General features: G+C 59.8%; 3 protein-coding genes across 7 annotated transcripts; 2 read left to right on the plus strand and 1 right to left on the minus strand.

Annotated features, from left to right (window-relative positions):
• CDK2AP2 (cyclin dependent kinase 2 associated protein 2) lies at positions 1-2,337 on the plus strand. 3 transcript variants are annotated; one of them, XM_067748082.1, is made up of 4 exons: positions 1-652; positions 958-1,058; positions 1,146-1,278; positions 1,808-2,337. In XM_067748082.1, exons 1-4 carry the CDS (start codon positions 571-573, stop codon positions 1,873-1,875), a joined length of 384 nt encoding a protein of 127 aa, XP_067604183.1. In that variant the 5' UTR covers positions 1-570; the 3' UTR covers positions 1,876-2,337. The 3 variants fall into 3 exon arrangements, with proteins under 3 accessions (XP_067604183.1, XP_067604184.1, XP_067604182.1); XM_067748083.1 differs by lacking the exon at positions 1-652 and adding an exon at positions 653-794; XM_067748081.1 differs by lacking the exon at positions 1-652 and having other exon boundaries at positions 810-1,058.
• Positions 2,338-3,491: 1,154 nt separating this feature from the next.
• PITPNM1 (phosphatidylinositol transfer protein membrane associated 1) lies at positions 3,492-16,818 on the plus strand. Its single transcript, XM_067748084.1, has 24 exons — positions 3,492-3,689; positions 4,635-4,753; positions 6,243-6,457; positions 6,543-6,664; positions 6,868-7,092; positions 8,559-8,885; positions 8,963-9,058; positions 9,143-9,250; positions 9,970-10,031; positions 10,125-10,375; positions 10,693-10,882; positions 10,982-11,089; positions 11,326-11,483; positions 11,571-11,776; positions 12,230-12,400; positions 13,070-13,234; positions 13,464-13,612; positions 13,738-13,848; positions 14,286-14,402; positions 14,616-14,764; positions 14,851-15,000; positions 15,081-15,264; positions 15,558-15,686; positions 16,320-16,818. The coding sequence occupies exons 2-24, from the start codon at positions 4,676-4,678 to the stop codon at positions 16,581-16,583; spliced, it is 3,735 nt and encodes a 1,244-aa protein (XP_067604185.1). The 5' UTR covers positions 3,492-3,689; positions 4,635-4,675; the 3' UTR covers positions 16,584-16,818.
• Positions 16,819-17,383: 565 nt separating this feature from the next.
• On the minus strand, positions 17,384-23,840 carry AIP (aryl hydrocarbon receptor interacting protein). Of its 3 annotated transcripts, none has more exons than XM_067748085.1 (6): positions 23,543-23,840; positions 20,360-20,539; positions 18,840-19,119; positions 18,274-18,450; positions 18,031-18,172; positions 17,384-17,698 (listed from the first exon to the last, which is right to left on the minus strand). In XM_067748085.1, the coding sequence occupies exons 1-6, from the start codon at positions 23,551-23,553 to the stop codon at positions 17,493-17,495; spliced, it is 996 nt and encodes a 331-aa protein (XP_067604186.1). In that variant the 5' UTR covers positions 23,554-23,840; the 3' UTR covers positions 17,384-17,492. The 3 variants fall into 3 exon arrangements, with proteins under 3 accessions (XP_067604186.1, XP_067604187.1, XP_067604188.1); XM_067748086.1 differs by having other exon boundaries at positions 18,840-19,028; positions 23,543-23,833; XM_067748087.1 differs by having other exon boundaries at positions 17,483-17,698; positions 18,039-18,172; positions 18,840-19,028; positions 23,543-23,835.
• Between the last annotated feature and the right edge of the window lie 1,975 nt (positions 23,841-25,815).

Genomic DNA, 25,815 nt, shown 5'->3' on the forward strand with positions numbered 1-25,815 from the left:
AGCTGAGGAAAGGCGCGCGCGCGCGCGCGCGGCGGCGGCGACGGCGGCGGCGCTGGCGACAGCAGCCCAGCTGGACCGGGACCGGGCAGCGGGAAGCTGACGTACGAAGCAACGTGAGTGAGGCGCGAGGGCGGCACCCAAGCCCGGGAAGCCCGGCTCGGCGCGAACCGCGGTGGACCAGACCCAGGTCCAGGCTTCCGAGGCCCCGCCTCTCGGGTTTTGGGACTAATCGGATTGAGAGCGCGCCGGCCCGGGCCGCGAACTCGCCAATTGCGGAGGGCGTCGGCCACCGCCCAATCCGAAGCAGACAGGTGCGAGGTCCGGAAGGCGGAGACCAATCAGCAGCGGTTGCGGCCTGTTGGGGCCGGTCTCGGCCAATGAGAAGGCCCGAGTGACATCTTCGCGCGCCAATCGGGAGTGAAGGAGCGTTCGTGCCCGCCCGCCCTTCCGGCCTGAGCTCTATTTACCAGGGGCGTGCTGCCGGCTTGCCAATCAGAGCGCGGCTGAGCGGCCAGGCAGCCAACCCGGGAGGAGCGGCCGGCCGGCGTCTGCCGCACCCAGGAGTTGGGGATGTCCTACAAACCCATCGCCCCCGCCCCCAGCAGCACCCCCGGCTCCAGCACCCCTGGGCCCGGCACCCCGGTCCCTACAGGTGAGGATCCAGCTCCACCCCTGCTTGCCTGCCCGGGCGGTCGAGGTCTCGAAGAGAAGACGGCCTGAGTTCTGCAATACTGGGCCTGCCGCCTACCCTCGCTGAGCCTCAGTTCGCTGGCCTGTGAAGTGGGCGTGGTCACGTAAGGGCTTGTTGGTGAAGCGCAGGGGGAGGGGTTTGTCCTGAAGTTTAGCAGCCTGGAATGAAGCCCTTTGGAGGGAATCGGGCGAATCTGGTCCGGGGCTTGGAACGTCGGGGCGAGGCGTCCCTGCCCCACGCTGACCTCTTACTGGCGCATGTTGCAGCCGGAAGTGTCCCATCGCCGTCGGGCTCGGTGCCAGGAGCCGCTGCCCCTTTCAGACCACTGTTTAACGACTTTGGACCGCCCTCCATGGGCTATGTGCAGGTGAGTGGAGCCGAGGGATTGCCTATGGACGGGGACTGGGGGCCCCTTCTTGGCCTGAGCTCACTGCCCTGTTCTCTTTTGACATAGGCAATGAAACCACCTGGCGCCCAGGGCTCCCAGAGCACTTACACCGACCTGCTGTCGGTCATAGAGGAGATGGGCAAAGAGATCCGGCCCACCTATGCTGGTAGCAAGAGCGCCATGGAGCGCCTGAAGAGAGGTAAGTGAAGCCAGGCCCACCGCCCCTGCCCGGGAGACAGACACTGGACAGTGCGTCACTAGGTAGGGAAGGAAAGACATCTGGAGGCCACCTGAGCCAAGCCTGGACTCGGGCCAGGATCACTATCCAGAGTGGCGGGGTTTTTTGGGTTTTTTTGTGTGTTTTTTTGGCCACGCCATAAAGCATGCGAGATCTTAGTTCCCCGACCAGAGATCGAACCCATGCCCCCTGCATTGGGAGCGTGGAGTCTTAACCACAGGACCACCAGGGAAGTCCCCCAGAGAGGCGTTTTAAATTGAATTGACATTGAGTTAATTTCCAGGGAAGGACCTGGGAGTTTGTATTTCAACAGGGCATATTTGAGGATTAACCTCTAAACCTCTAATCTCATCCAGTCCCTCATTAGATTATAGTCCCTTTTACTGAAAGGGAAGGGGATGGAGAGGGAGGGTGTTTTTCACTGGCGGGTGAACTTGGGACTTGGAGGGTCGCTGAGATCCTGTATGTTACTTCCGCATCCACACCCCAGGCATCATCCATGCCCGGGCGCTAGTCAGAGAGTGCCTGGCAGAGACAGAGCGGAATGCCCGCACGTAACAGGACTCGACTCCGCCTCAGCATCTGGACCTTTCCTGGCCACTGCAGAGCACCTGCTTCTCCCTGGCCTTCACCCCGAGTTGCACTTCCCATCCTGGGCTTCCTGTTCTGTGTCCTTTGGTGGGTGCCCTCCAGGAACCAGTGGGCGGCTCTCGCTCCAGTCGGCAGCACTAACTGGAAACCCCCAAAAGAGTTAGCAGCGAGGTCACTGTGAATCCCACCCATGACCTGCCAACAGTGTTGATCCAACTGGAGCTTCCTCCTTTCTGTGGCCCCCGCCACTCAGCACTTACCCAGGACTTCTCACCACTTTTCCCAGACCCCTTCTCCCCAGCAGGGCCTCAGAAGGCCTGTCGCCTCCCTGCCCTGTCTCCTGGGCCGTGGCGACTCTTTTCTCAGTGTGTCTTTTGCTAAATATGCCCTTTTTGTATGAATAAAAGATAATTTGGAGTTGTTCTCTCAGCTCGTAGTTTTTGAGTCTGGTGCTTTTGCTAAGCCTGGATGGGCGGAAGGTGGGGTGCAGTGGGTGGGAGAGAGGCCCACGGAGCCTGGCTTTGCCTTGCCTCCACTGTCCATTGACCTTGAGTGGAACCCTGCCCTTCTCTGGCCCTCAGCCTTCCAGCTGTAAGTAGTGGAAAGGGTTGAGCTCCAGTAGCCGAGCGCCCTGCCCTCCTTCACGTGATGCCACCAGGGGGCAGCGCAGGGCCTTGGCTGCCTCCACGGCTGGAGGGCACTGTCTCCAGCCTGAGCCTAGAGGGTTCTTTCCCTGGACTAGCAGTGCCTAGCTGGTGGAAATGCCAGTTCACTTAAGCCACACCCTCACATGCCTTAATGCCCTAACATCCTAAGCTCGGAATCAGCCCTGGAGGCTCTGAATACACCCCATCTCTGAGTCCTCAGAGAGGAAAGAAAGGGAGCATTGCTGCTTCCCTCCCCACAGGACCTGAGAAACAGTCAAGGAGAGAGAACTGGTTTCCAACATGGGTGAGACCCAGCTCGGTGCTGCCATACACTGTCCCAGTGCCTTGTAGCTGACTGGGTGTGGTCCCACGAGCCCAACCCTAGGCTGTCTCAGCCTTTGCGCAGGATCTGGTGGCCATTGACCGGACTGTGGACCCAGAAGATATAGGTGGGGAAAGCCACGGGTCCCCATTCAGGGACTAGCGCAAAGATTTGGAGTGACTGCAGGCCTCTGCCTGTGTGTGTGGCAGAATGACCCTAGAGGTCTGGGGCACTGGAACCGCACCAGCTAGGTAGAGGCAAGTCAGAGACCAGCTTCTGGCTGCACTTTGGACGGGGAGGCATTTCCCCTGCCCTGGGCCTCAGGATCCAAGGGCCTGAGAAGTTGGGAATGGGACTCTGTCATATTTCCATAGCACACAGGAGGGCTGGGCCAGGGTGGAGGTGGGAACCCAGAGTGCTTTGGGGATCCCAAAGAATACAGCGGGACTGAGAAGCGCCAGCCTGTGGAGAAGGGCCTCTTCTTCCCCCGCCGCCTAGGGGAAGGAAGAATGGGGCCGCCCTCCTCCGCCGCGGGCGGGGCTGCCCGGACCCGGCCCGGGTTGGGGGGAGGGCCGCCGGGCCCAGGAAGGAGGCGGGGCGGCCGCAGTGACGCGGCGGGCGACGGGGAGGGACAGCAGGGGCACCGGCGGGCAGACCTGGAGGAAGGTCGGGGCCATGGGCCCGCGCTTCGCCTCCAGGGGGTCCGGCCACCGCTGGAATCCGAGGCCGGGGCTCGGGGCGCTGGGGGCTCTGACCCGCCGCCCGTCCGCCCCAGCCCGTAACGGGTGAGGGGCGCCCGCCCTAAACTAGAGGTGAGCCGGGACGTTGGCGGGCGGGCCAAGAGCACGGCGGGGGACGGGGACGCCGGGGAGTGGAAGGAAGTGGAGACAACGGGGGCCTCTCGCCTGCTCAGTGGGTGCGAGGTGTAGGTAGGGGCTGCGGCGAAACCGGGGCGCAGGTGGACGGAGGGGGTCTCTCAGGGCGGGGGCCCGTGGGATACTTCTGCCTCAGCCCGAAGAGGGGTCAGCCCTCGGGAAGGATGTTGGGGCGGCTGCGTAGACAAGTGCCGAGGGTCCAGAAAGGATGCTGGGAAGGGGAGAGTTGGGGACTGGGCTGCCGGCCAGGGTGGGGAAGGCAGGTCTAGCGGCCGGAGGTGTTAGTTATCTGGTCTTTGAAGGTAGGTTTGGGGGCGGGGGGTGGGGAACACTGACAGAGATGCTGAGGAGGGGTGCACGGGGCTGCTCCGCATAGAGACACCCCAGGGGACAAGGTTCTAAGTGGACGTCCAAGAGTGGGGGACACGGGACCGACTCGGGGAAAGGGATGCAATGGGCGGGCCCCGAGGGGCCGGTTGTGGAAGGCGGGCCCGGAAGGAGGGGCCCGGGGGTTCCTGGGGGCGGGTCCCTGAGGGATGCCGTTCCGAGGGGCTAGGACGCGGACGCGGCCGAAGAGGCAAGGCTGGCCAGCCAGCCCGCCGGCCTGAGCCCGCGGCTCCGGGGGGCCAGCGTCAGCGCGCGGTTGCCGTGGCGATGGGCGGGCGGGGGGCGGGGGCTGCGCGGAAAAGAGGTCAGCGCTCAGCCTCGCCGAGGCTCCCGGCCCCCCGCGGGGCTGGCTGCAGAGCTGGGCTCGCCTCTGCCTCCCCTGCGGCGAGCCCGGGCATGGGGTCTTCGGGCCCGAGCCCCTCGGCCCTCGCGCAGGGCTCGGGGCCGCGCGCCGCCGCCGCCCCGCACTGACGGCCGCGCGGTGTCCTGCGCTAGCGGGAGCGGAGGCCGCGCACTGCCGGCCGAGCGCCTTCAGGATGCTCATCAAGGAGTACCACATTCTGCTGCCCATGAGCCTGGACGAGTACCAGGTGGCCCAGCTCTACATGATCCAGGTGAGGGCGGTGGGAAGTAGGCGACCAAGGCGCGGGGTGGGGGGAGGTATGCTTCATGTTGGGTGTCCGCAGGAGCGCGCAGGCCGCACCTGGGACCAGGGGCTGGGCCCAGCTCAGTTCCCCTCCAGTCCCGCTCTGGGGCTTGGAAGGGCTCAGGCCAGAGGAGGAGAGAGAGCTTCCCCGGTCGGATGTGGGGGAGGGGTGGTGGTGGTTAAAGTCTGTGGGAAGAGCGGCAGAAGGGCCTAGTGGTGCCTCCCCACCCCAAGTGCCCAGCCCCTCCTGGGCGCTCAGCCCCCATCTGACCTCCTTTAATCCTCCTTAGAATGTGTAATCCTTTGGGAGTAAGCAAAGGAGCGCAGGAGGATGCAAAGGAGCGGGAGGCAGAAAGTGAGGAGCAGGTCCCAGGTGGTAGGGAAAGACTGGGAGGGGTTCCCAGAGGGCCTTGGCAGGACCTCGGCAGCCCCAGGCGGTCAGGGAGATGGGCTGAGGATCAGGCCCCAAATCTGTCATAGAGAGGAGCAGGCAGGGACCCCAGATGCTGAGGTCTGGGCTAAGAGGAAGGGGGTAGAGGCCCTGGACGTCGGGAAGAATGAACCAGAGCAGGCTCTCAGGGAGGGGAGAGGGTTGGTGCCCGTTCCAGACGTGCTCCCCAGAAATGTGGGACCAGAGTCTGAGCAGGCAAGGGAGCCGGGATCTGGCCTCAGAGGGTTAAGTGGGCCAGGTTCAAACTCCAGAGCTATGTAAGGACGGGATCTGAGTGCTCTCCGACTAGGAGGGGTGTGGCAGGAGCTGGTGTTGGGGTCCTAGAAAGGTGGGGGCCCCTTTTACTCTCCTGGATTCTTCCAGCCCACCCACCCTGGCCCCGTGCCAGCAGCACACGCAGCATGCGCCCACCTCAGGAGCTTACACTGGCTTCCCCTCTGCCTCAAATAGTGCCCCCACCTCACACCTGCTCAGCACCCTCCCTTCCCCCAGGTCATCTTCAGATCAAGGTCATGTTATCTTCTCAATGAGGCCTTCCCTGACCATCCCATCAAAATTGCAACCCCCAGCCCTATCCGCCTTACCCTATTCTGTGCTTTCTTTTTACCACAGCACTTAGCACCTTCTAATTTGCTTTTTTTTGTTTTCTGTGTGTTATCTGTCTCCCTCCACTGGAACATACGTTGCACAGGGGCAGGCAGGGGTCTGTGTTCTGTACATCAACAGATCCCAATTAACATAATCCCAAACAATGTCTGGAATAGAGCAGACAACAAATACTTGAATGACTGAATGAGTCCTGGCTTGCAGAACCCCATAGGGGACTGGACAGCGGCTGTAATCCTGACCCCAGGAGCTACAGGGGACCAGGGTCAGGTTTCAGAGAGTTAGAACAGCTGGGACTAGGGCCTCAGAGCTACACAGGGGACCAGGCCTAGCTCGGGATCCCATCCCAGGAGCTGATCTGGGGCTGAGCTGCCCGTTCTACTCTTGCCCTGGGCTGCAGAAAAAGAGCCGAGAAGAGTCAAGTGGTGAGGGCAGTGGCGTGGAGATCCTGGCCAACCGGCCCTACACGGATGGGCCCGGTGGCAGTGGGCAGTACACACACAAGGTGTACCACGTGGGCTCCCACATCCCAGGCTGGTTCCGGGCACTGCTGCCCAAGGCCGCCCTGCAGGTGGAGGAGGAATCCTGGAATGCCTATCCCTACACCCGCACCCGGTGAGTGGGTGGGGCAGGTCTGGGGCCAGGAGGGGAACAGCACTGGTGGGCACAGCCGTGACCCTCACCCCCACCCTCTGCCCAGGTACACCTGCCCCTTTGTGGAGAAATTCTCCATTGAAATAGAGACCTATTACCTGCCTGATGGGGGGCAGCAGCCGAATGTCTTCAACCTGAGTGGGGCTGAGCGGAGACAGCGCATCCTGGGTGAGGCCTGGAGCCAGCGGGGGGACCGTGGAGCCCCTCTCAGGACACCTGCCACCTCAACAGGCGGCCTCTGACAAGTCCCAGCTCTCTCCCGGTCTAGGCTTCCTGTGCATGGAAAGTTGCCCCCCCAATCCCGAGGTGTGGGAGGAGTGGCAGGGGCCGGAGGGGGCTGCTGTTGCTCAGCGCTGCCGGAACCCCCCCAGATACCATCGACATTGTGCGGGATGCAGTGGCCCCAGGCGAGTACAAAGCGGAAGAAGACCCCCGGCTGTACCGCTCGGCCAAGACAGGCCGAGGACCACTGGCTGATGACTGGGCACGCACAGCAGCCCAGACGGGGCCCCTCATGTGCGCCTATAAGCTGTGCAAGGTTGAGTTCCGCTACTGGGGCATGCAGGCCAAGATTGAGCAGTTCATCCACGATGTCGGTGAGTGCCCAGCCTTGCGAGGTTCTATTTACTCGGCATGCACCAGGCCGCGCGTTTGAGCCAGGGATGCTCTCAGTCTACTGGGGACACAGAAACATAAAGCCGTCATTTCCGTTTCATGTGGTGGGCACTGAGGCAGAGGGGAGCCGCACAGCCTAGCTAGGGGTTGGGGGAGCCTAGCCTTGAGGTACAGGTGAGAGTCAGGCGGGCAAGGAGCTGACAACGTGATCTCTGAGGTCCATGCCGGTTCTGACATTCAGAGATGCTGCTTCTCATCCATTAAAATTCTAAGACTCTCCAGTGTTCTGTGGGTCAAGCGAGACTTAGAGGCTCTCAGGCGGGTCACCAGCTCTAACCTGCAACACGCTAAGGAGTGCAGGCCAAAGCTGTGACTCTGTCGCTCTCTCCGAGTCCCATCCTTTGGCCCTGTTATCCAGGAGGCCCTGTTTCATGCCCCCCCTAAAACTAACCCCACAGTTCCTGTGGCTCAGCCCTGCCCCACCTCCCAGGTCTGAGGGTAGACCACCTGCAGGTAGAAGGATGGGGGTGTCCAGGGACCTGGGTTCCATTCCACCACGGACCCTCATGGAAACTCTCCTCCAGGGAGCTACTTCCCATCTCTGCGCCTTAATTTTCCCTTCTGTAAATGAGGAAGAGGTTGGGCCAGATAGTAAAAAGCTAATATTGATCACCACATGCCCAATTCTTTGCTAATCACTTCCCATGCAAGATCTCCTTTAACACCCCCAACACCCCTCAAGGTAAGGACAATTATTATTCCCATTTTACAGATGAGGAAATTTAACTCAGAGAGTAATACAGGCACCGTATCTTAAATTTGGAAAAATGCCAAAGAGCACAAATTAGAAAAATGAAACTCACCCACATATAACCACTATTAAGATTCTGGTGTATTTCCTTCCAGAAGTTTATAACAATAATTCAATCATTATGACTTTATTTCCTAGATATTGAAGTCTCTAAGTTTAGTCCTCTGCTTAGGATGAAAATATCCCAGAATGGGTATCATGTTTTGCTTCATTAAGTGCCAACACTTCCATTAACTCTTAACACCTTCATTAACCATCAACAATTTCATTAACTATCAACGCCTTAATTGTTAACTCTTGTGAAGAAATCAGCAGGAAGCCAGCTGAAAGAACAAACATTGCTCCCAGCTTCCCAGGGTGTCGGGGTGGGCTCAGCGCTCAGAGTTGGGGTGTCCAGAGGGATAAAAGAGGCAGTGGGCAGGGAGGGAGGTGGGGCAGGAAGACAAATGCCAGTTTCCACTCCCGTCTCCCGGACAGTGCTCACCCTGCCATACTTTGTGGCCCTGGGTGGGTGGTGTGCCCAGGGGAGCCATTACCTGAACTCACGGGCTGGGCATGTGGCTGCAGTGGCAGGGAAACTCGGGGCTGGGGCGTGTGGGTGGGGAGGGCATGGCTTTGATGCCTGGGCGCCTACAGGTCTGCGTCGGGTGATGCTGCGGGCCCACCGCCAGGCCTGGTGCTGGCAGGACGAGTGGACAGAGCTGAGCATGGCTGACATCCGGGCACTGGAGGAAGAGACCGCCCGCATGCTGGCACAGCGCATGGCCAAGTGCAACACAGGCAGTGAGGGGCCCGAGGCCCAGCCCCCCGGGAAGCCAAGCACTGAGGCCCGGGCTGGGACCAGCCGTGCTGGCACCCCCGATGGGCCCGAGGTGCCCCCAGGCCCCGATGCCTCGCCCGATGCCAGCTTCGGCAAGCAGTGGTCCTCGTCCTCCCGTTCCTCCTACTCGTCCCAGCATGGAGGTGAGGCTGAGGCAGAGGGGCGGGAGGGAGCGGCCCTCAGGCTGGACTCCCAGGCTGAGGCCAATGTGGCCCTGCAGGGGGCGTGTCTCCCCAGACTCTGTCCGAGTGGCGCATGCAGAACATCGCCCGAGACTCTGAGAACAGCTCTGAGGAGGAGTTCTTTGATGCCCACGGTCAGCACCCCAGACCTGTTAGGGGAAGGGGGGGGTCCCTGAGCAGCTCCCGCCAAACCATGACGCAGCCCTTCGTCCCTTCAGAAGGTTTCTCGGACAGTGACGAGGTTTTCCCCAAGGAGATGACCAAGTGGAACTCCAATGACTTCATCGACGCCTTTGCCTGCCCCATGGAGGCAGAAGGGGCGCCAGGTAAAGATCCCACATCCAGTTGCCAGCCACCAGCACTCCGTATGCGGTGGGGACTTGGAGAACAACTCATTCCTAAGTTTAATGGGGTCCTGAGATGAAAGTCAGTCCAGAAAGGGTGCTCATTAAATACACAGACGAGTAATGAGCAGATAATGGGTGGATGGATGGATGTGGGGCGTGTATTCAGGGTTCAGACACAGCACAGAGAATGGAGGAATTCATTCGGAGTCCAGGAAGGCTTCACGTGGGAGGTGATGTCTAAGCTGGATTTTGAAGGATTGGACGAGCTCTGTCCAAAAGAACTTTCTGAGATGATGGAAATGTTCTAGCCACTAGCCACATGTGGCTAGCAAGTACTTGAAATGTGGCGAGTGGGACTGAGGAACTGAAATTGGTATTGTTATTTTAATTCATTTCAGTTTAAGTAGGCACATGTGACTAGTGGCTACCATATTGGACAGGGCAGGATTAGAAGGAATTTTCCAGGCAAACAGGGCTTGTGCGGAGACGCATGCCTGTCAGCAGCAGGACTGGCCATGTGCAAAGACGCAGAAACGTGAAATGACCTGGGAGAGTCGGGTGAGAGGAGAAGGTCAGAGGAAGATGGGGGGCGAGGGCGGGTGCTCAGGCAGACAGCAGAGCAGGGGTACCTGAAGTACCAGATGAGGGGATCCCCACAGACCCCTCAGTCCCCTTCACTGGCTTTCCCCATCCTGCAGACCCTGGAACCGAGTCCACCAAAGATATCGGGGACGGGGCCCGAGCACCCAGGGACCCAGAAGTGAGTATGGTCGGCCACCCCGCGTCTCATTCTGCCCACCCACCGGCCAGGCCACTGCTCTGACATCCCTGGCACCCCCCCTGTGCCCCGCAGGGCCCGGATGGAGCGGGGGAACTGGGGGCGGAGACATGCGCAGTCCACGCCCTCTTCCTCATCCTGCACAGCGGCAACATCCTAGACTCAGGCCCTGGAGACACCAGCTCCAAGCAGGCGGATGTGCAGACGCTAAGCCTGGCCTTCGAGGCCATCACCCGCGTCCATTTCCCCGAGGCCCTGGGCCACGTGGCGCTGCGCCTGGTGCCCTGCCCACCCATCTGCGCTGCTGCCTATGCCCTTGTCTCCAAGTACTGGTCAGGGATGGGAGGGTGGGGGACACACAGGGTCCCCAAGGTGTGGACAGCCACTTGGGGGCTCCTGAGACCAGAGAGGCCCCATGGGGGGAGGGGGAGGAGGCCAGGAAGCCAAACACCTGGGCTAGTCACCTACCCAGCTGGATTTCAGTTTCTAGTCAATGGCTCCATCACAAAGGCCTCTGGGATACTGACAGTCCCCACAAAGGCCCTCCAGTGCTAGGACTTGCCAACAGGTCAAGGGGACTTAGAGGGGGCAGTGGAGGGCCTGGAGGCCCCCCACCCATCCATTATACCCCCTCCTCCTACAGCCTGAGCCCCTACAGCCATGACGGTGACAGCCTGTCCCGCTCCCAGGACCACATTCCACTGGCTGCCCTGCCGTTGCTGGCCACCTCATCCTCCCGATACCAGGGCGCTGTGGCCACGGTCATTGCCCGCACTAACCAGGCCTACGCCGCCTTCCTGCGCTCGTCTGAGGGTGTCGGCTTCTGCGGGCAGGTCAGGAGTTAGGGATGTTCCCAGGGAACTTGCTGCGGGAGCCCCCCATCCTCCTGCCTCTGCTGCAGCCCCTCCTGATGGCGCTGCCCTTCCACCCAGGTGGTGCTGATTGGGGATGGCGTCGGTGGAATCCTGGGCTTTGACGCACTCTGCCACAGCGCCAGCGCGGGCACTGGGAGCCGCAGCAGCAGCCGCCGCGGAAGCACGGTCAGTGTGGCTGGACCTGCCTCCCCAGGAGGCCGGTGTCTCCCCGGCTCTAGTTCTCTGCCCCTGGAATATGACCTCTCTCCGGCCTGTCCCCTGCTGCCTCATTCCACCTCCTCTGGGGCTCTACTCTTTGTTTAAGTCCCTGCCCAACACCCAAGCCTCTTTCCTCACTTCCAAATAAGTAGAAATCGACTGTCTCCAGTCCTAAGGCTGTTTCTGTCCCCTATTCCGTCTAGAACAATGAGCTGCTCTCCCCGGAGGTTGGCCCAGTGCGGGATTCCCTGGCAGATGGGGTGGAGGGACTGGGCCGGGCCAGCCCAGAGCCCTCAGTGCTGCCTGCCCAGCACACCCACAGCGACATGGCCAGTCCTGAGCCCGAGGGCTCTCAAAACAGGTGACATTCCTGCCCCATCAACCCCAAACTGGGCTTGTGCTGGGCTGCGGAAGCAGCAGCACTGAGCACCCTCCCGCCCTCCCCCAGCCTGCAGACGGTCCCCTCAGCCACCTCCTCTGGGGAGCCCAGACGGGCAAGCACAGCCTCCTGTCCACCCGCTGCCGCCTCTGAGGTTCCTGATGGTCTCACCAGTGCCACCCGCCTTGACTTCAAGGTCTCCGGCTTCTTCCTCTTTGGCTCCCCTCTGGGCCTGGTGCTGGCTCTGCGGAAAACCGTGATGCCCACGTTGGAGGGTGAGCCCTCAGGGTGGGGGTGGGCTTCACCTGCCCCTCCCCCATCTCCGCTTTGTTTCATCTGAAATGGGGGTGTTTATACCATTCCCCACTGTACAAATAAATGGCTTGGCTAGAGAGGGAAAACCTGAGGCCCAGAAAGAAGGGACTTGCCAAGGCCAAGTGTCCCAAAGGGCACCAGGAGGAACGCATACCCACAGATGCTTTCATGAGAGGGGGTCCAACAGGCATGGGGAACGCTTCATCTTGAACATCAGCAAATCGAAGGCTCTGATCTCTTTTTAGCCGAGAGACCTGTCTCACTTTTAAGCACTCCCAGGGACCTCCCAGGGAGTAGAGTCTGGGAAGTGCTGGTTCAGGGTCACACAGCATGTCAGGGTGCCGCTTCCCACAACCCCTGCCTCCCAGTATGCCCAGATGAATCCCCTCCCCCCTTTATCTTCTGGGTACCAGTGGCCCAGATGCGGCCAGCCTGTGAGCAGATCTACAACCTCTTCCATGCGGCCGACCCCTGCGCCTCCCGCCTTGAGCCCCTGCTGGCCCCCAAGTTCCAGGCCATCGCCCCACTGGCTGTGCCGCGCTACCAGAAGTTCCCCCTGGGAGACGGCTCATCCCTGCTGCTGGGTATGCCGCCAACCAAGATAAAGGGGAGAAAGAGGACGGCACCAACAGTGAGGGATGGGTGTGGGCCCCCCTCTCCCAAGAAGACATGAGGTAGTTCCCACATCATTGGTACTCTCTCATGTCACCACTCCCAGGACCAGGGAGCCCTCCCCTGGCCCCTTGGGCAGTCTGGATCCCCAAGACCCTCTAACATTCTCTGCCCAGAAGTTGGGGGCAGTGGTGACAACTGGGCTGAAGGGAGGAGGTGGTGACACTGAGAGCAGCCGCCCACCGCCGGCGGGGAGAGGGGCTGCTGTGTCTGTGTGTAGGGATGCATTGTGTCTCCGCATGCACTTGTGTTCGTGTATTGGTTTGGGGTGTGTACTCATGTGCATGCGAGTGAGTAGCCCTTTGGCCCCATGAGACAAGTGGGCCTGGGTCCAGGTGATGGCGGCAGTCATGCTGGCAGGAATGCGGCTGGCTGTTGGGGTGAGCTAACAGGAGAGGCTGCCCCCACCCTTCACCTCCACCCAGATGTGGGGCACTTCAGCCTTAGCCAAGACCCAACCAGGGAGGGCTGGCAGGGGGGATGGGGGAGGGATGGGGGCCAGGCTGTCCTGGAACCTTGGGTGGGAAAACAGGAGGGTGGCCTGGCCCAGCCCGCCACTGAGGTCGCCCGTCCACCCACAGCTGACACTCTGCAGACCCACTCAGGCCTCTTTCTGGAGGAGCTGGAGATGTTGGTGCCCTCAACGCCCACCTCTACCAGCGGAGCCTTCTGGAAGGGCAGTGAGCTAGGCAGTGATCTGCCAGCCCAGCCAGCTGCCCCCAGCACCACCAGTGAGGTGGTTAAGAGTAAGTCAGCCAGCCACCCAGCCTGGGCAGGGAATCCTTATTCCACCTTCAGAAGCCCAGCTGAAACACCCTTGCCCCAAGCGTTTGCTCTGGGATGAGTGCGCCCTAGCACCCAACTCCAGACTCAGCAGGGTTGGCAGAAAAGAGGGAGGGAAGAGCATTAGGGGCCAGACGGGTGGGCATGGGGTGGGAGGCCACCCCTGACTCACTGCCCGCCGTGGCCGTACAGTCCTGGAGCGCTGGTGGGGGACCAAGCGGATTGACTACTCGCTGTACTGCCCTGAGGCGCTCACCGCCTTCCCCACCGTCTCGCTGCCCCACCTCTTCCACGCCAGCTACTGGGAGTCGGCGGATGTGGTGGCCTTCATCCTGCGCCAGGTGGGCCCAGGGATGCGGGGTGGGAGGGGGAACCGGACAATGATAGGGAGCCGTGGGCTGGGGGAGGGGCAGCCCCAGGCACCCTTCCCCCCTTCACGTGGCCTTGCTGGTCCGATTCTTCGCAGGTGATGGAGAAGGAGCAGCCGCAGCTGGCCGAGTGCGAGGAGCCGTCCATCTACAGCCCGGCCTTCCCCAGGGAGAAGTGGCAGCGCAAACGCACCCAGGTCAAGATCCGGGTACGTGCCCTGCCCCTCGAGCCCTCAAGAGCGAGGCCCTGCCTACTCTCCCCAGGATCCCCGCCCCTCAAGACCTGCCGGGGTCCAATCCCGCCCGCTGACCCTGGGTCCTGGGTCCTGGCCCCACCTCCTCATGCCTCGGCCCCGCCCCTGGGTACCAACTGGTCTCCTCCCTTAACCATCCCGCCACCTCCTCATCCTCTGCACCCCAACCTGTCATGCCTCCGGCCCCTCGGAACCGCCCTCCACACAGAGGCCCTCATGACCTCAGATCGGGGTCAGCAAAAGCGCCCACCCCTCGGGCCTCGCCCCTCTCTCGCAGCGACCCCTCCTCCTCCAGGCCGAGCACCCCAGTCTGAGCGCGGGTCCCCCTCACCAGCACCTCCCGCATCCCTGTCACCTCTTTGCTGCGGGCTCACGCCGTCTCCTCCCACCAGAACGTCACTTCCAACCACCGGGCGAGCGACACGGTGGTGTGCGAGGGCCGCCCCCAGGTGCTGAACGGGCGCTTCATGTACGGGCCCTTGGACGTGGTCACGCTCACCGGAGAGAAGGTCAGGACACAGAGGCCTCCGTCCCGGGTAGACCGGCCGCCCTCGGGCCGAACTCGCCCCAAGCGGGAGGTCCGGGTGCTGCCTCCTGTCCCACGGATAGCTCCCAGTCACACTAGGTTGAGCCCCCAACCCCGTCCTCCCCCAACAACAGGCCCGCCTCGGCCCTCCTCCGCTCAGCGTCGGGGGGACCCTCTCACCCCCTCTGCCTGCTAGGTGGACATCTACATCATGACGCAGCCGCTGTCAGGCAAGTGGATTCACTTTGGCACCGAGGTCACCAACAGCTCGGGCCGCCTCACCTTCCCGGTGCCCGTGGAGCGTGCGCTGGGTATCGGTGTTTACCCGGTGCGCATGGTGGTCAGGTGAGCGCGGGGTGGGCCGGGCCTCTGCGGGGTGGGGCTCCTCTGGGCCCCGCCCCTATGTCGCTCAAGCAGCCCTTGGGCCGTAGGGGCGACCACACGTACGCTGAGTGCTGCCTGACGGTCGTGGCCCGCAGCACGGAGGCCGTGGTGTTCAGCATCGACGGCTCCTTCACCGCCAGCGTCTCCATCATGGGCAGCGACCCCAAGGTGCGCGCCGGCGCCGTGGACGTGGTCAGGTAGGAGCGGCCGCCCGGCTCGCCGTGGTGACTGGTCTCCACCCCTGGTGCATGGAGCTGACCGCCGCCCCACCCTGCAGGCACTGGCAGGACGCGGGCTACCTGATCGTGTACGTAACGGGCCGGCCCGACATGCAGAAGCACCGCGTGGTGGCCTGGCTGTCACAGCACAACTTCCCCCACGGCGTAGTCTCCTTCTGCGATGGCCTCACCCACGACCCGCTGCGCCAGAAGGCGGTGTTTCTGCAGAGCCTGGTGCAGGAGGTGCGGCGGCTGGGGAGGGTCCCGTCCCCGCCGTCGCCCTGGGAGGAGGCCCATCTGGTCTCACCCCCATCAGCCCCCGAACCTAACAGACCGCCAAGGCCCTCGTGGTCCCAGGGGCCCCTTGTCCTTGGGGCCAACTAGAGAGATACGGCCGGTCCCGACCCCACCCGGACCTGGTGAGGTAGACCATATGGCCTCGACCCGAAACATTCTGAACCGGATGCCCACCAGACCCCACCCCCTGCCTCACGACTCCGCCCCCCGGGGCTGCTGATTGGCCTCTCTGGCCACAGGTGGAACTGAACATCGTGGCCGGCTACGGGTCCCCCAAAGATGTGGCCGTATATGCGGCGCTGGGCCTACCCCCGGGCCAGACCTACATCGTGGGCCGCGCTGTGCGGAAGCTCCAGGCGCAGTGCCAGGTGAGGACCAAGTGAAGGTGGGGACTGCGAGCCAGCTGGGGAGTGGGAGCCTGGGTCTGGGCCGGAAGGACCACCCATGTGTTAAGAAGCACCTAAGGCAGGCGGCTGTGAGAAGGATGGCTGGCATCAGGGAACCTGGGCTCCTCCTAGGATGGGGGTCACAAGCAGCTTGGAGGTGCTGGGCAGGCCAGGATTGATACTATGCTCAAGACCTTGAGTACTGGTTCCACTTTGGCACGGTCCTGGGCATAGGCCTTGACCTTTCTGAGCCTCAATTTCTCATCTGCAAAATGGAAATGATAAGATGGACCAGACTTCAACAGCTATCATGAAGAGCACGTGATTTACTGCAGATCAGCGTGCACGGGGCTGGGCGCAAAGCAAGTGCTTGCTAAACGTTAGTTGCTGTTGTTTTCCTCCAAAATCCCATTCTACAGATGAGGAAACTCAAGATGAGACCCAGAGAGAGGCAGAGCCAGGAATAAAGGTGCCCTGGCTCAGCCTGGGGTTGGTCAGGGTGTGCCAGGCCTATAATGCAGCCAGCACTGCCCAGGACCCTGGGGAGGACAGGTGAGGGCAGTGTGTGGGCCTGAGACCAGCCATCCCCTCATCCCTGCCCACCTCTGCCCGCAGTTCCTGTCAGATGGCTATGTGGCCCACTTGGGCCAACTGGAGGCCAGCTCCCACCCTCATGCCCCCGTGGGACCCTCGAGGGCCGCCCTGGCCAAGAGCAGCTATGGCGGGGCTGCCCCTGTGGACTTCCTCCGAAAACAGAGCCAGCTGCTTCGCTCGAGGGGCCCCAGCCAGGCAGAGCGGGAGGGCCCAGGGACGCCGCCCACCACCCTGGCGCGAGGCAAGGCCCGAAGCATCAGCCTCAAGCTAGACGGCGAAGAGTGAGGCCCAAACTGTGGCTGGACTTGGGTTATTTACTCACACACTTGAGAGGCCCACGTGGCCGCATGTGGAAGGCTGGGCCCCCAGCCCCACATCCTGCATCTCTGTTTGCCCCTCGGTGTTAGTTCCCTTTCATGTTGGGGGACCCAGCCGTGGGGGTGGGAGGAGGGAGCAGCAAGGGCCCAGAGGCTTTTCCAGTGTGTGTAAATCCATGAAAATAAACACCACCTGCGTCCCACCTGATCGCCCGCCTGCTTGGCATCACAGGGCAGCCCAGCCCCCAGTTTCCAGTTCAAGAGAGATGCTGAAGGGCAAAGAGGAGTCAGGATGTGCCCAGGGTCACGCAGCAGGTCAGAGGACAGGGCCAGGATTGGGGCCTGGAGAGCCAGCCTACCCCCGCCCTCCGCTCACCACCTGGGCTGGCCTTTCAGTTCCCAGGGGCCACACTTGGCTTCTCACTGGAACCTCTGCCTGCATTAGCTGAGGCCATGGGATCGGAGGGGAGCCTGCCTCACCCGGACACTAGGCCCCCTGGCTTGCACTTGCTTCGTCTCCCCGTTAAGACTGAAAGCTTCCAGGCAGCTTAGCCCTGGCCAGCGAGAAACACTTCCTTTGTGACAGAGACCACCCTCACTTCTTGTCAGGGACACTGAGGCCCAAAAAGATGTGAGTTGGTGAATGGGGAGCTGGGATTAGAACCCCAATTCTTTGCCTCCCCAAACCACCCAAGGACCAGGAAATGAGGGGTGATGACCCCAGCTCTGCCAATGGATCGGCTCAGCAGGCCCAGAGAGAGAGAGAGAGAGAGATAAATAAGGCCTTTATATACAGAGAAGCATGATACGGTGGGGGCGGGGGGGCTGCTAGCAGCAGCAGTGAGCTGGGCAGGGTGGCTGGGCCAGCAGGGCCCTGTCAGTGGGAGAAGATGCCCCGGAAGCGGGCCCTGTCTTCCTCGTCCTTCTGCCGGATTCTTGCCTCGAGGGCCCGCAGCTCACGGCTCACGATGGGCGCCAGGGCGGGGTCCAGCTCCAACACCTTGGCAAAGTCAGCCTGGGCCTCCTGGGCATTCCACACTGCCGCGTGCGCCTTGCCCCGCTTGAAGTAGGCCTTGACGTTGTCTGCAGGGGGTGCCAGTGGGCAGCAGGCACACAAGGGCACGAAGGGGGGACCAGCCAGCTACTTAGCTTGACTTCTGGCACCAGGGGCCCATCATGGGACGGAGCCCATGCGGAGGCCAACCCCACCCCGAACCCCCTTTCATATCTCACTGGCGCAACAGGGCCCATGGTCCTGCCTGGATGGGCGATATTTGGTCGGGTTCCCACGGGACTTCAGAGTGGGGGTGATATTAAAGGCTCAGTTTCGTGCCCCGGTGCCCAGGGGTTACGGAGGAGGCTGCTCTACGGACCACCCGCTGGCCCACCCTGGCGGCCCAGCGCGCAGTGCTCACCATCATACTTGTTGAGGATGGAGGAGCAGTGGTCCAGCACCTCGTAATACTCCTGGGCCGCCAGCTTGCACTGACAGTAGTTGAGCAGCAGTGGTGTGATCTGCAGATCCAGCTGGATCCAGTCAGGGGACCCAGGCTGTTCCTGGGGGCGTGGGGGGAGGGAGAGGGCAAAAGTGCTGAAACCTGGGCCCCCTGGCCCCACCTCAGCCCCTCCACTCACCCACTGCAGCCTCCAAGCGGCACCTTCATCTGAAGGTTCTTGAGGCAGGCGATGGCGTCGTAGTACTTGGCGGCAGCCTCCTTCACACGGCCCTCGCGGTACAACCGGTTGCCCTCCTGGTGTATGACCGGCACTGCCTTTGCCTTCTCCTCATCCGTCATCGCCCATGGGTCCTGCTGGTACGTGCCAGGGTTCTCCACCTGCCGGGGTGTAGGCCAAGTCAGGGCCGAGGGCCAGCCTCTGGGCTGGCCGGGCCTGGGACATTGGACACCGGAAACAGAATCACTTGTTCATTCTCTGACCATTCAACAACTGTTTATGTAGCACCTCCTACAGGCCCAGCACTGTGCTGGGTTCTAGAAATAGAGCAGCGAACAAGATGGTGAAAATCCCTGCCCTTGCAGTGACCTGAAGGAGGGGGAGGACACTGCCAGGGGGTCCACAAAGGTGTCCTTGTGCCTGCCCCACCCCAAGCCCAACCAACAGTCAGTGGGCCCACCAACTCTGGGCAGGCAGGTGGGACCAGCACCCGCTCTGAAGCTGGGCAGTGGGAGTTTGGCGAGGTGCCTGGGGCTTGGTGGCCCCTCACCTTAAGCATCTCGATGTCGAAGATGAGAGGCTGGGGGTTCTGCTGCAGGGCGTCCAGATCGGCGTGGCCCAGGGAATTGTGCTCGTGCATCTGGGCGATGCCGCAGCAGTGCCGCTGGCCCTCCAGGGGGTCTTTGCCAGCTGCAATGTTGCGTAGACTCTTGGCCACCAGCGGATACAGGACCACATGCTGCCGGAGGGTGAGTGGGCACCAATGGGCTGGCTGGCCACCAGCCCAAGAGGCCCAGCCCCCTGCCCCCATCACCATCTGAGAAAGGACACTAAGGCCCAGAGAGGGGCAGGAACTGGTTCAGCAGAAACACAGGAGGGCGTTTCCCTCGGGACTCCTCCAGCCTCCCAGCCCTCCAGCCCGGTGCGGGCCTCAGCTCCTGCCACACTTTCTGGCCACCAACCCAAGCCAAGCGCCTACCCCGCCAGCCTCCACACAAACACACACTCCCGCTGTCAACCGGTCTCCCCTGTCCTTACGAGCCCAGTGGAATTCTTACCTCCGCCCCTCCTCCTTCTCCCAGGCTTGCAGCCCACAAGCTGGGCTCCCCCCCATCACTGGGGTCCCTCCACATTCTGTTCCCAGCGTCTCTTCTGTGCTGCCCCATCCCCACCCCTTTCAGGGCCTATCTCCGAGGTGGGTTTAGGGCAGCAACCTCAAAACCCTCAGGGGAGACCCTCAGGGGAGACCCTCAGGCATAGGGGACCTAGCTTTTTTTTTTTTTTGGCCACAAGGCTTGTGGGATTTTAGTTCCCTGACCAGGGATTGAACCCGGGGCCACGGCAGTGAAAGCGCTGAGTCCTAACCTCTGGAGCGCCAGGGAATTCCTGGGGACCTAGCTTTTGACCTTTCACTAGGAACATCTGCTGGGATGGTGGGAGCCAGACCACCCTCACCCCAGTCTAACCAGCTCCTCTCACTGACCCTGCACAGGGCAGACTGCTCGGCTAACATTCATCCAGCCAGCAGATGTGTTCTGAGTCTTGGCTCTGGGCTGGCCCACACTGCGCACTTTGAAGGTAAACAGGCCCAATCCCTGCCCTGAAGTAGCTTAGATGCAGACAGAGGACCAGATCCTGGCCATGCAGAGCATGAGGGGCTGGAGAACCCAGAGATGGGGTTCAAGTCAACCACCAGTAGTCAGGGAAGGCTTCCTGGGGGTGGTGACCCAGGAATTCAGTTTGAAGTGGGAGGGAGGATCTTGGCCAAGAAAGGGATGGAAACACAGGGAGGTGAGTGGGAGGGAGACCCTGCAGGGCCATGTGAGCATCTATGGCTTACACTTTAGCTCGACAGTGACCAGAAGCCAGAGGGGTTTGAAGTAAGGAGTTGTGTGGGTCATTGCATTTGAGAGCCAGTCCCTGGCTGCAGTCCGGCTAAGGGAGAGGAAAAGGTGGAATAGGGGCCAGGACGCCAGTGTCCTGGTGGTGTGGTGCCCTGGAGGGAGTTGGTGGTGGCCTAGCCATTGGGTGCGGGCAGACAGATGCAGGCAGGCACAGGGCATCGGGTACCTTGACGTCGCAGCAGAACTGAGAGATCTCGCCCTCCCGCATGGTGCGCACAATGGTCTCCCACACGGGCAGCTTGAACTTCTTGCCGATGATGAGCTCCATGGGCTTGCCGCACACGCGGCTGTCGTCCAGCACGGTGCCCTCCTCGTCACTGAGCAGAGTCCGGTAGTGGAACGTGGCCTGCGGGCCGCAAATGGGATCAGACAAGGGCACAGCCTTCCCCCATCCCCCAAGGACAAGCCCAGCTCGCAGCCTGCAGATGGCACAAGGGACAGGGCTCTCCCAGGGGTCACCGCCCAACCTTACACCTGGCTTTACCGCACCACCCAGGTGAGGATACTGTCACCGAGAGGGAAGGGGTCCAAATCACATGGCTAGTGGGTGGACGGGCTGGGACAGGAGCCCAAGCAGTCTGGCACTAATCATTCTTTCAATAAATATTTACTGAGCACCTACTACATGCCTGAGCTCTGTGCTAGGCCCAGCAGTGAACAAAACAGACAAAAGTCCCTGCCCCCGTGGAGCTCACATGGAACTTCTAGAGGAAAGAGATGGGCCTCAACATGTGCTGTGTGAGGTTGAGCTAAGTGCTATGGGTCAGAAAACAAAATGCAGCAGGGTAAGGCAGGGTGAGTTCAGGGGGCAGGAGTCTCTGCGAGGACAACATTTAAGCAGAGATCTGAGGATCTGAGGGACTTCCCTGGCGGTCCAGTAGTTAGGACTCAGTGCTTTCACTGTTGGGACCTGGGTTCGATCCCTGGTCGGGAAACTAAGATCCCACAAGCTGTGCTGTGTGGCCAAAAAAACCCCCAGAGATCTGAAGGGAGAAGCAAGCCAGGCAGATGCTGGGGTAGGAAGGGGTGGGGACTTTCTAGGTCAAGAGAATAGCAGGTGCAAAAGCCTTGCAGAGGGACAGTGTGTGGGGTGCCCACAAAACGGGAAGCCAGTGTAGCAGAAGCAGAGTGAACAAGGGCGAGGAGTTGTGCATCACGGGGTCACCAGGTCAGCAAGGATGGACCCCACAGAGCCTGCAGGCAGTGGTGAGGAGTTTGTTTTTTCACTCTGAGTTGAGAGCCAGCGGGTGGCTCCAAGCAGAGGAGGGACATGATCTGACGTGGGTTCTGCTGCTGCTGGGATGAGAACAGGCTGGAGCGGAGGGAGGACAGAAGCAGGAAGGTGGTTACTGCAATAACCCAGGAGAGAGATGATGGCGGCCTGGACCAGGGTGGTAGTGGCAGAAGTGGTGAGAAGTGGTCAGACCACCGGTGTATTCTGAGGATCTTCTGTGGGAAGTGAGAGAACAGGAGGAGCCATGGAGACTGGGAGGTTTTGGGCCTGAACAACCAAAAGGCTGGAGGTGCCCTTAACTTAGATGGGAAGGCTTGGGGGGAGCAGGTGAAGTTTGAGGTGCCAACCAGACATCCAGGTGGAGATGGTGAGTAGGGAGCCAGATATCAACTTTAAAGGAGAGGGAAGGCTAGAGATAGACATCTGGGAGTGGCCCAGGCATGGAGAGTTTTTTAAAAGAGATGAGCCTGGATGAGATCATCTCAGGGAGAGTGAAGAGAGAAGAGGTCTAAACACTGAACCCTCCACAGGATATGGTTAGAGGAACCCACACTCTTTGCCACCACCCCTAGCCACTCCTCTGAGCTCTGTTTCCACATCAGTAAAATGGGGTCAACAATAGTACCTATTCCTCTTGTGAGAAGGAAAGAAAATAAACTTGTGAAGCATTTAGCACGGTGCTCATCTGAGCCCTCAATCAATGCTGGTGATTGGTTTTTTAATTTACCTGTACCTGTTCCTTCAGGGTCATTGTTCACAGATCTTCACTATTTTTACAGTGTTCTCTCCAGCTGGTGTCTGTTCCATCCAGGATCTCCCTTGCCAGGTCCTTCTTCAAGGCCACCAACTCCCCAGCCCATGGGGGAATCCACCCACATCCACCTCCCTTCTCGCATCTGGGAAAGGATCTCTCTTGGTATCACTGATCACTAGGGCTGTGCAGCTCTGCCTCAAATCACTCACACTGAGAGAGGCTAGGATCTTTACCTGCTGGATCTCGGCGCAGTAGCTCTTACTTTTGGTGGCCCCAGTATGTTTTGTTTTGTTTTGTTTTTGCGGTATGTGGGCCTCTCACTGTTGTGGCCTTTCCCGTTGCGGAGCACAGGCTCCGGACGTGCGGGCTCAACGTCCATGGCTTACGGGCCCAGCCACTCCGCGGCATGTGGGATCTTCCCGGACCGGGGCACGAACCCGCGTCCCCTGCTTCGGCAGGTGGACTCTCAACCACTGCGCCACCAGGAAAGCCCGGCCCCAGTATGTTTTAAATGTTAAACTGTTGTAGTCATCAACAAGGTATGTCACTTCAGTTATTTTGGGGGCCAGGATCTTTACTCATTCGCTCAAGACGCGTGTCCTATGTGACTGCTCTGCTGGGCACAGGGGCTGCCCCCAGGAAGCTCCTTACTCTACAGGCAAGTGGCAACAGGGAAAGGCCCTCCAGGAGGAGGGAACTGCATAAGCAGAAGCAGGTAAGCCTGGAGATGTACATTGTTTGGGGGAAGGGGCCGGAGAGGCTGGAGGTGGGGGCCTGGATGTGCAAAGGAGGAAGATGGGAGGCTCTTTATTTCCCAGCCCTTATCTGTCCCGAGCAATGCCACGAAGAGCACTCGGAAGGCTGCCAAAAGGATTCTGGTCTGGCAGACACAACCTCTGGGCCTGTTTGTTCTCTCGGTTGGTGCGTCGTCCCAGGGCCTCGATTTTCCCATCTAAGAAATGGAGCTGGTCTGTGTTTTCAGAAGACCCTTCCGTCTATAGATTTTGAGCCTTGCAAACCAGGGGCCCCTCCCAGAGCCCAAGTATCCGGTTTAGGGTCTTCTCCAGCGCTGGGTCTGTGCAAGCAATAGGGCCAACCCTCGCACCTCCCGCAACCTGTTTATAATGACTGACGGCCTCCCCAACCAATGTGGCCACACGGCCAAGCCAGGGGGCGGGCGCAGACGCATCCGAATTCACCCTCTACTTAAATCCAGACCAATCAGCGTCGAGCTCGGCATGTGAGAGGTAGGGTCACCGACCACTGCTATCTGGGCATGCGCAATCTCTCGCCTACAGCCTCCTCCCGCCTCGCATGCGCACCGCGCCACGGACGGTTAAGGGAAGGGGATAAACACGAACCTTAGTTCCATCCTGAAAGTCAGGGAGCTCTCCTCGGCCCTCCTCTATCACACGCTTTTGGATCCCGTCCTCCCGGAGTCTTGCGATGATATCCGCCATCCTCCTTCCCCGCTGCTCTCTTTCGGCAACTTCCGGACTCGCTCGGCAGCTTCCGGACCTGCTTCGTCAACTTCGGCAACTTCCGAGCTGGCGCCATTTTGGCTAAGGGCAGACGCCGTAAAGGGCCTGAACGTGGAAACGGACAGTGATTGGTTCTCTGCGCTGCGGCTGAGCGCGCGGGTCTGACCAGGGGCGGGGCCTGAGACTGTCTAGGGGAGGTGAGAGAGGCGGGGCCAGAGTCGGCCGGGCGGGGCGGGGGCGTCCCTAGCAATTGTGTCATTGAACTGATATAGACTGGGCCCTCCCAAGTGGCCGTGTGCCACTCTATTTTAAGTTGTAGGAACAGTATAACAGCGTTACAGAACTAGGATGGAGCGGGGGCTGGGGGCCCGTCGGTAACGCCACCCCCTAAAACTACTATTTTTGTGTATTCCTTTCTGGGTTTTTTCTTTTAGCATACCTAGCACAATAGTCGTGACTTTTGCATCCTGGATTTTTCTCTTTAAATATAAATAAATAAATAAGTAAAACTAGGAGTAAGAAAGAGAGGAAGGAGGGTTTCTGTGTTCCTGTGGGAACCGTAAACTCCCCAAGAGACTGACAGTCCCTTGTGGGGTCCTGGCTGGTTGTGTCGTCACCATGGAATCCTCCGCGGTGTCTGGCACATAGTATTAGGAAATATAGGAATGATAGAAGTGAGGCACTTCGGGGGTAGTACAACATTTCTCTCCGCCTCTGGAAACTAGCTGTGAAGAATAGCTGTAAGAGTTTTCTGCTCCCACTTTCGAGGTTTAGGTAACCGAATAAAGGAATGTCTTGGGACCTGTGCACTGTCTTCATTCCATCCTCATAACTGCGAAGAATTATTGTCCGTCCCCTTTGCCCCACGTGCTAAGGGCTTCAGATATTTATGCTGGTTCATTTCCCCCCCCCCAAAAGTCCCCTGAGAGAGGTGGAACCTCTGGGGTGAAAGGGAAACATGCTTTGTTTGTTTTTAGCTTTTTTTTTTTTTACCCACACAGGAAGTTTTTCAGGCGACTTCTGCCAAATTCTGAAGCAACAAGTAGTCTGTATCCTATACAGATTGCTCCAGAAAATGGAAAAAGAGGGAAAGCCAACCAACATATTTTATGAGGCTATTTTAATCTTGATTCTGAACCAGATAACTATACCATAAGGCAAGAAAATTATACACCCATTTTACTAATAAATATAAATATGAAAAATCCTAAATGAATGTTCAGCTAATTAAATCCACTAGTATATATAAAAATACCTCAGGGCTTCCCTGGTGGCGCAGTGGTTGAGAGTCCGCTTGCCGATGCAGGGGACATGGGTTCGTGCCCTGGTCCGGGAAGATCCCACATGCCGCGGAGCGGCTGGGCCCGTGAGCCATGGCCGCTGAGCCTGCGCGTCCGGAGCCTGTGCTCCGCAACGGGAGAGGCCACAACAGTGAGAGGCCCGCGTACAGCAAAAAAAAAAAAAAAAAAAAATGTAAATAGAATGAGTTTTATACATGACTCCATGTTTTTAAATTGCAAACACATCCACATACGAGCCAATGCCATGTGGAGTAGGGGGCCAGACAGAATTCAAGGCAGCTGACTGAGCACACTGATGTGGGATCTGATGAAAGGGAGGAGGAAAACGGTGGAGAGAAGGAGGGAAAATAAATAAACGTAACTCAAGAGGGGCCTTGCTCATAGTGATGATGTGTCATAAACTGAGAAGCAGGATTGACTCAGCTCTGTACACGAGGTCATAAAATGAAGTGGGTCGGGTGAGTGCAGGAGGATGAGCACCCCTAGAGCTAGGTGGACCTGAGTTCAAATCCCAGTTCGCACTTGAAAGCATTTGGGATTTGGGCGAAGCGCTCATTCATGTGGTCCACAAATATTTATTGATGACCTACTTAGTGCCAAACACTGTTCTGGGCACAGTGGACACAGTGGTGAATAAGACAGTGTAAAATAAGGTAATTTCGGGTAAGCACTGTGTGATGTGAAACTGACTTTAGATTGCATAGTCAGGGACGGCTTCTCTGAGAGGTGACACTGGAGCAGGGACACCGATGATGAAAAGATCCCCCTGTGAAAGAGCAAGGTTAAGTGCTTTCCAGGCATAGAAAAAAGCACGCACGTGCAAAGACCCTGAGATGGGAACGAGCTTGGCCT

This window comes from Pseudorca crassidens, chromosome 9 (assembly GCF_039906515.1).
Source record: "Pseudorca crassidens isolate mPseCra1 chromosome 9, mPseCra1.hap1, whole genome shotgun sequence".
Taxonomy (NCBI): Eukaryota; Metazoa; Chordata; class Mammalia; order Artiodactyla; family Delphinidae; genus Pseudorca; species Pseudorca crassidens.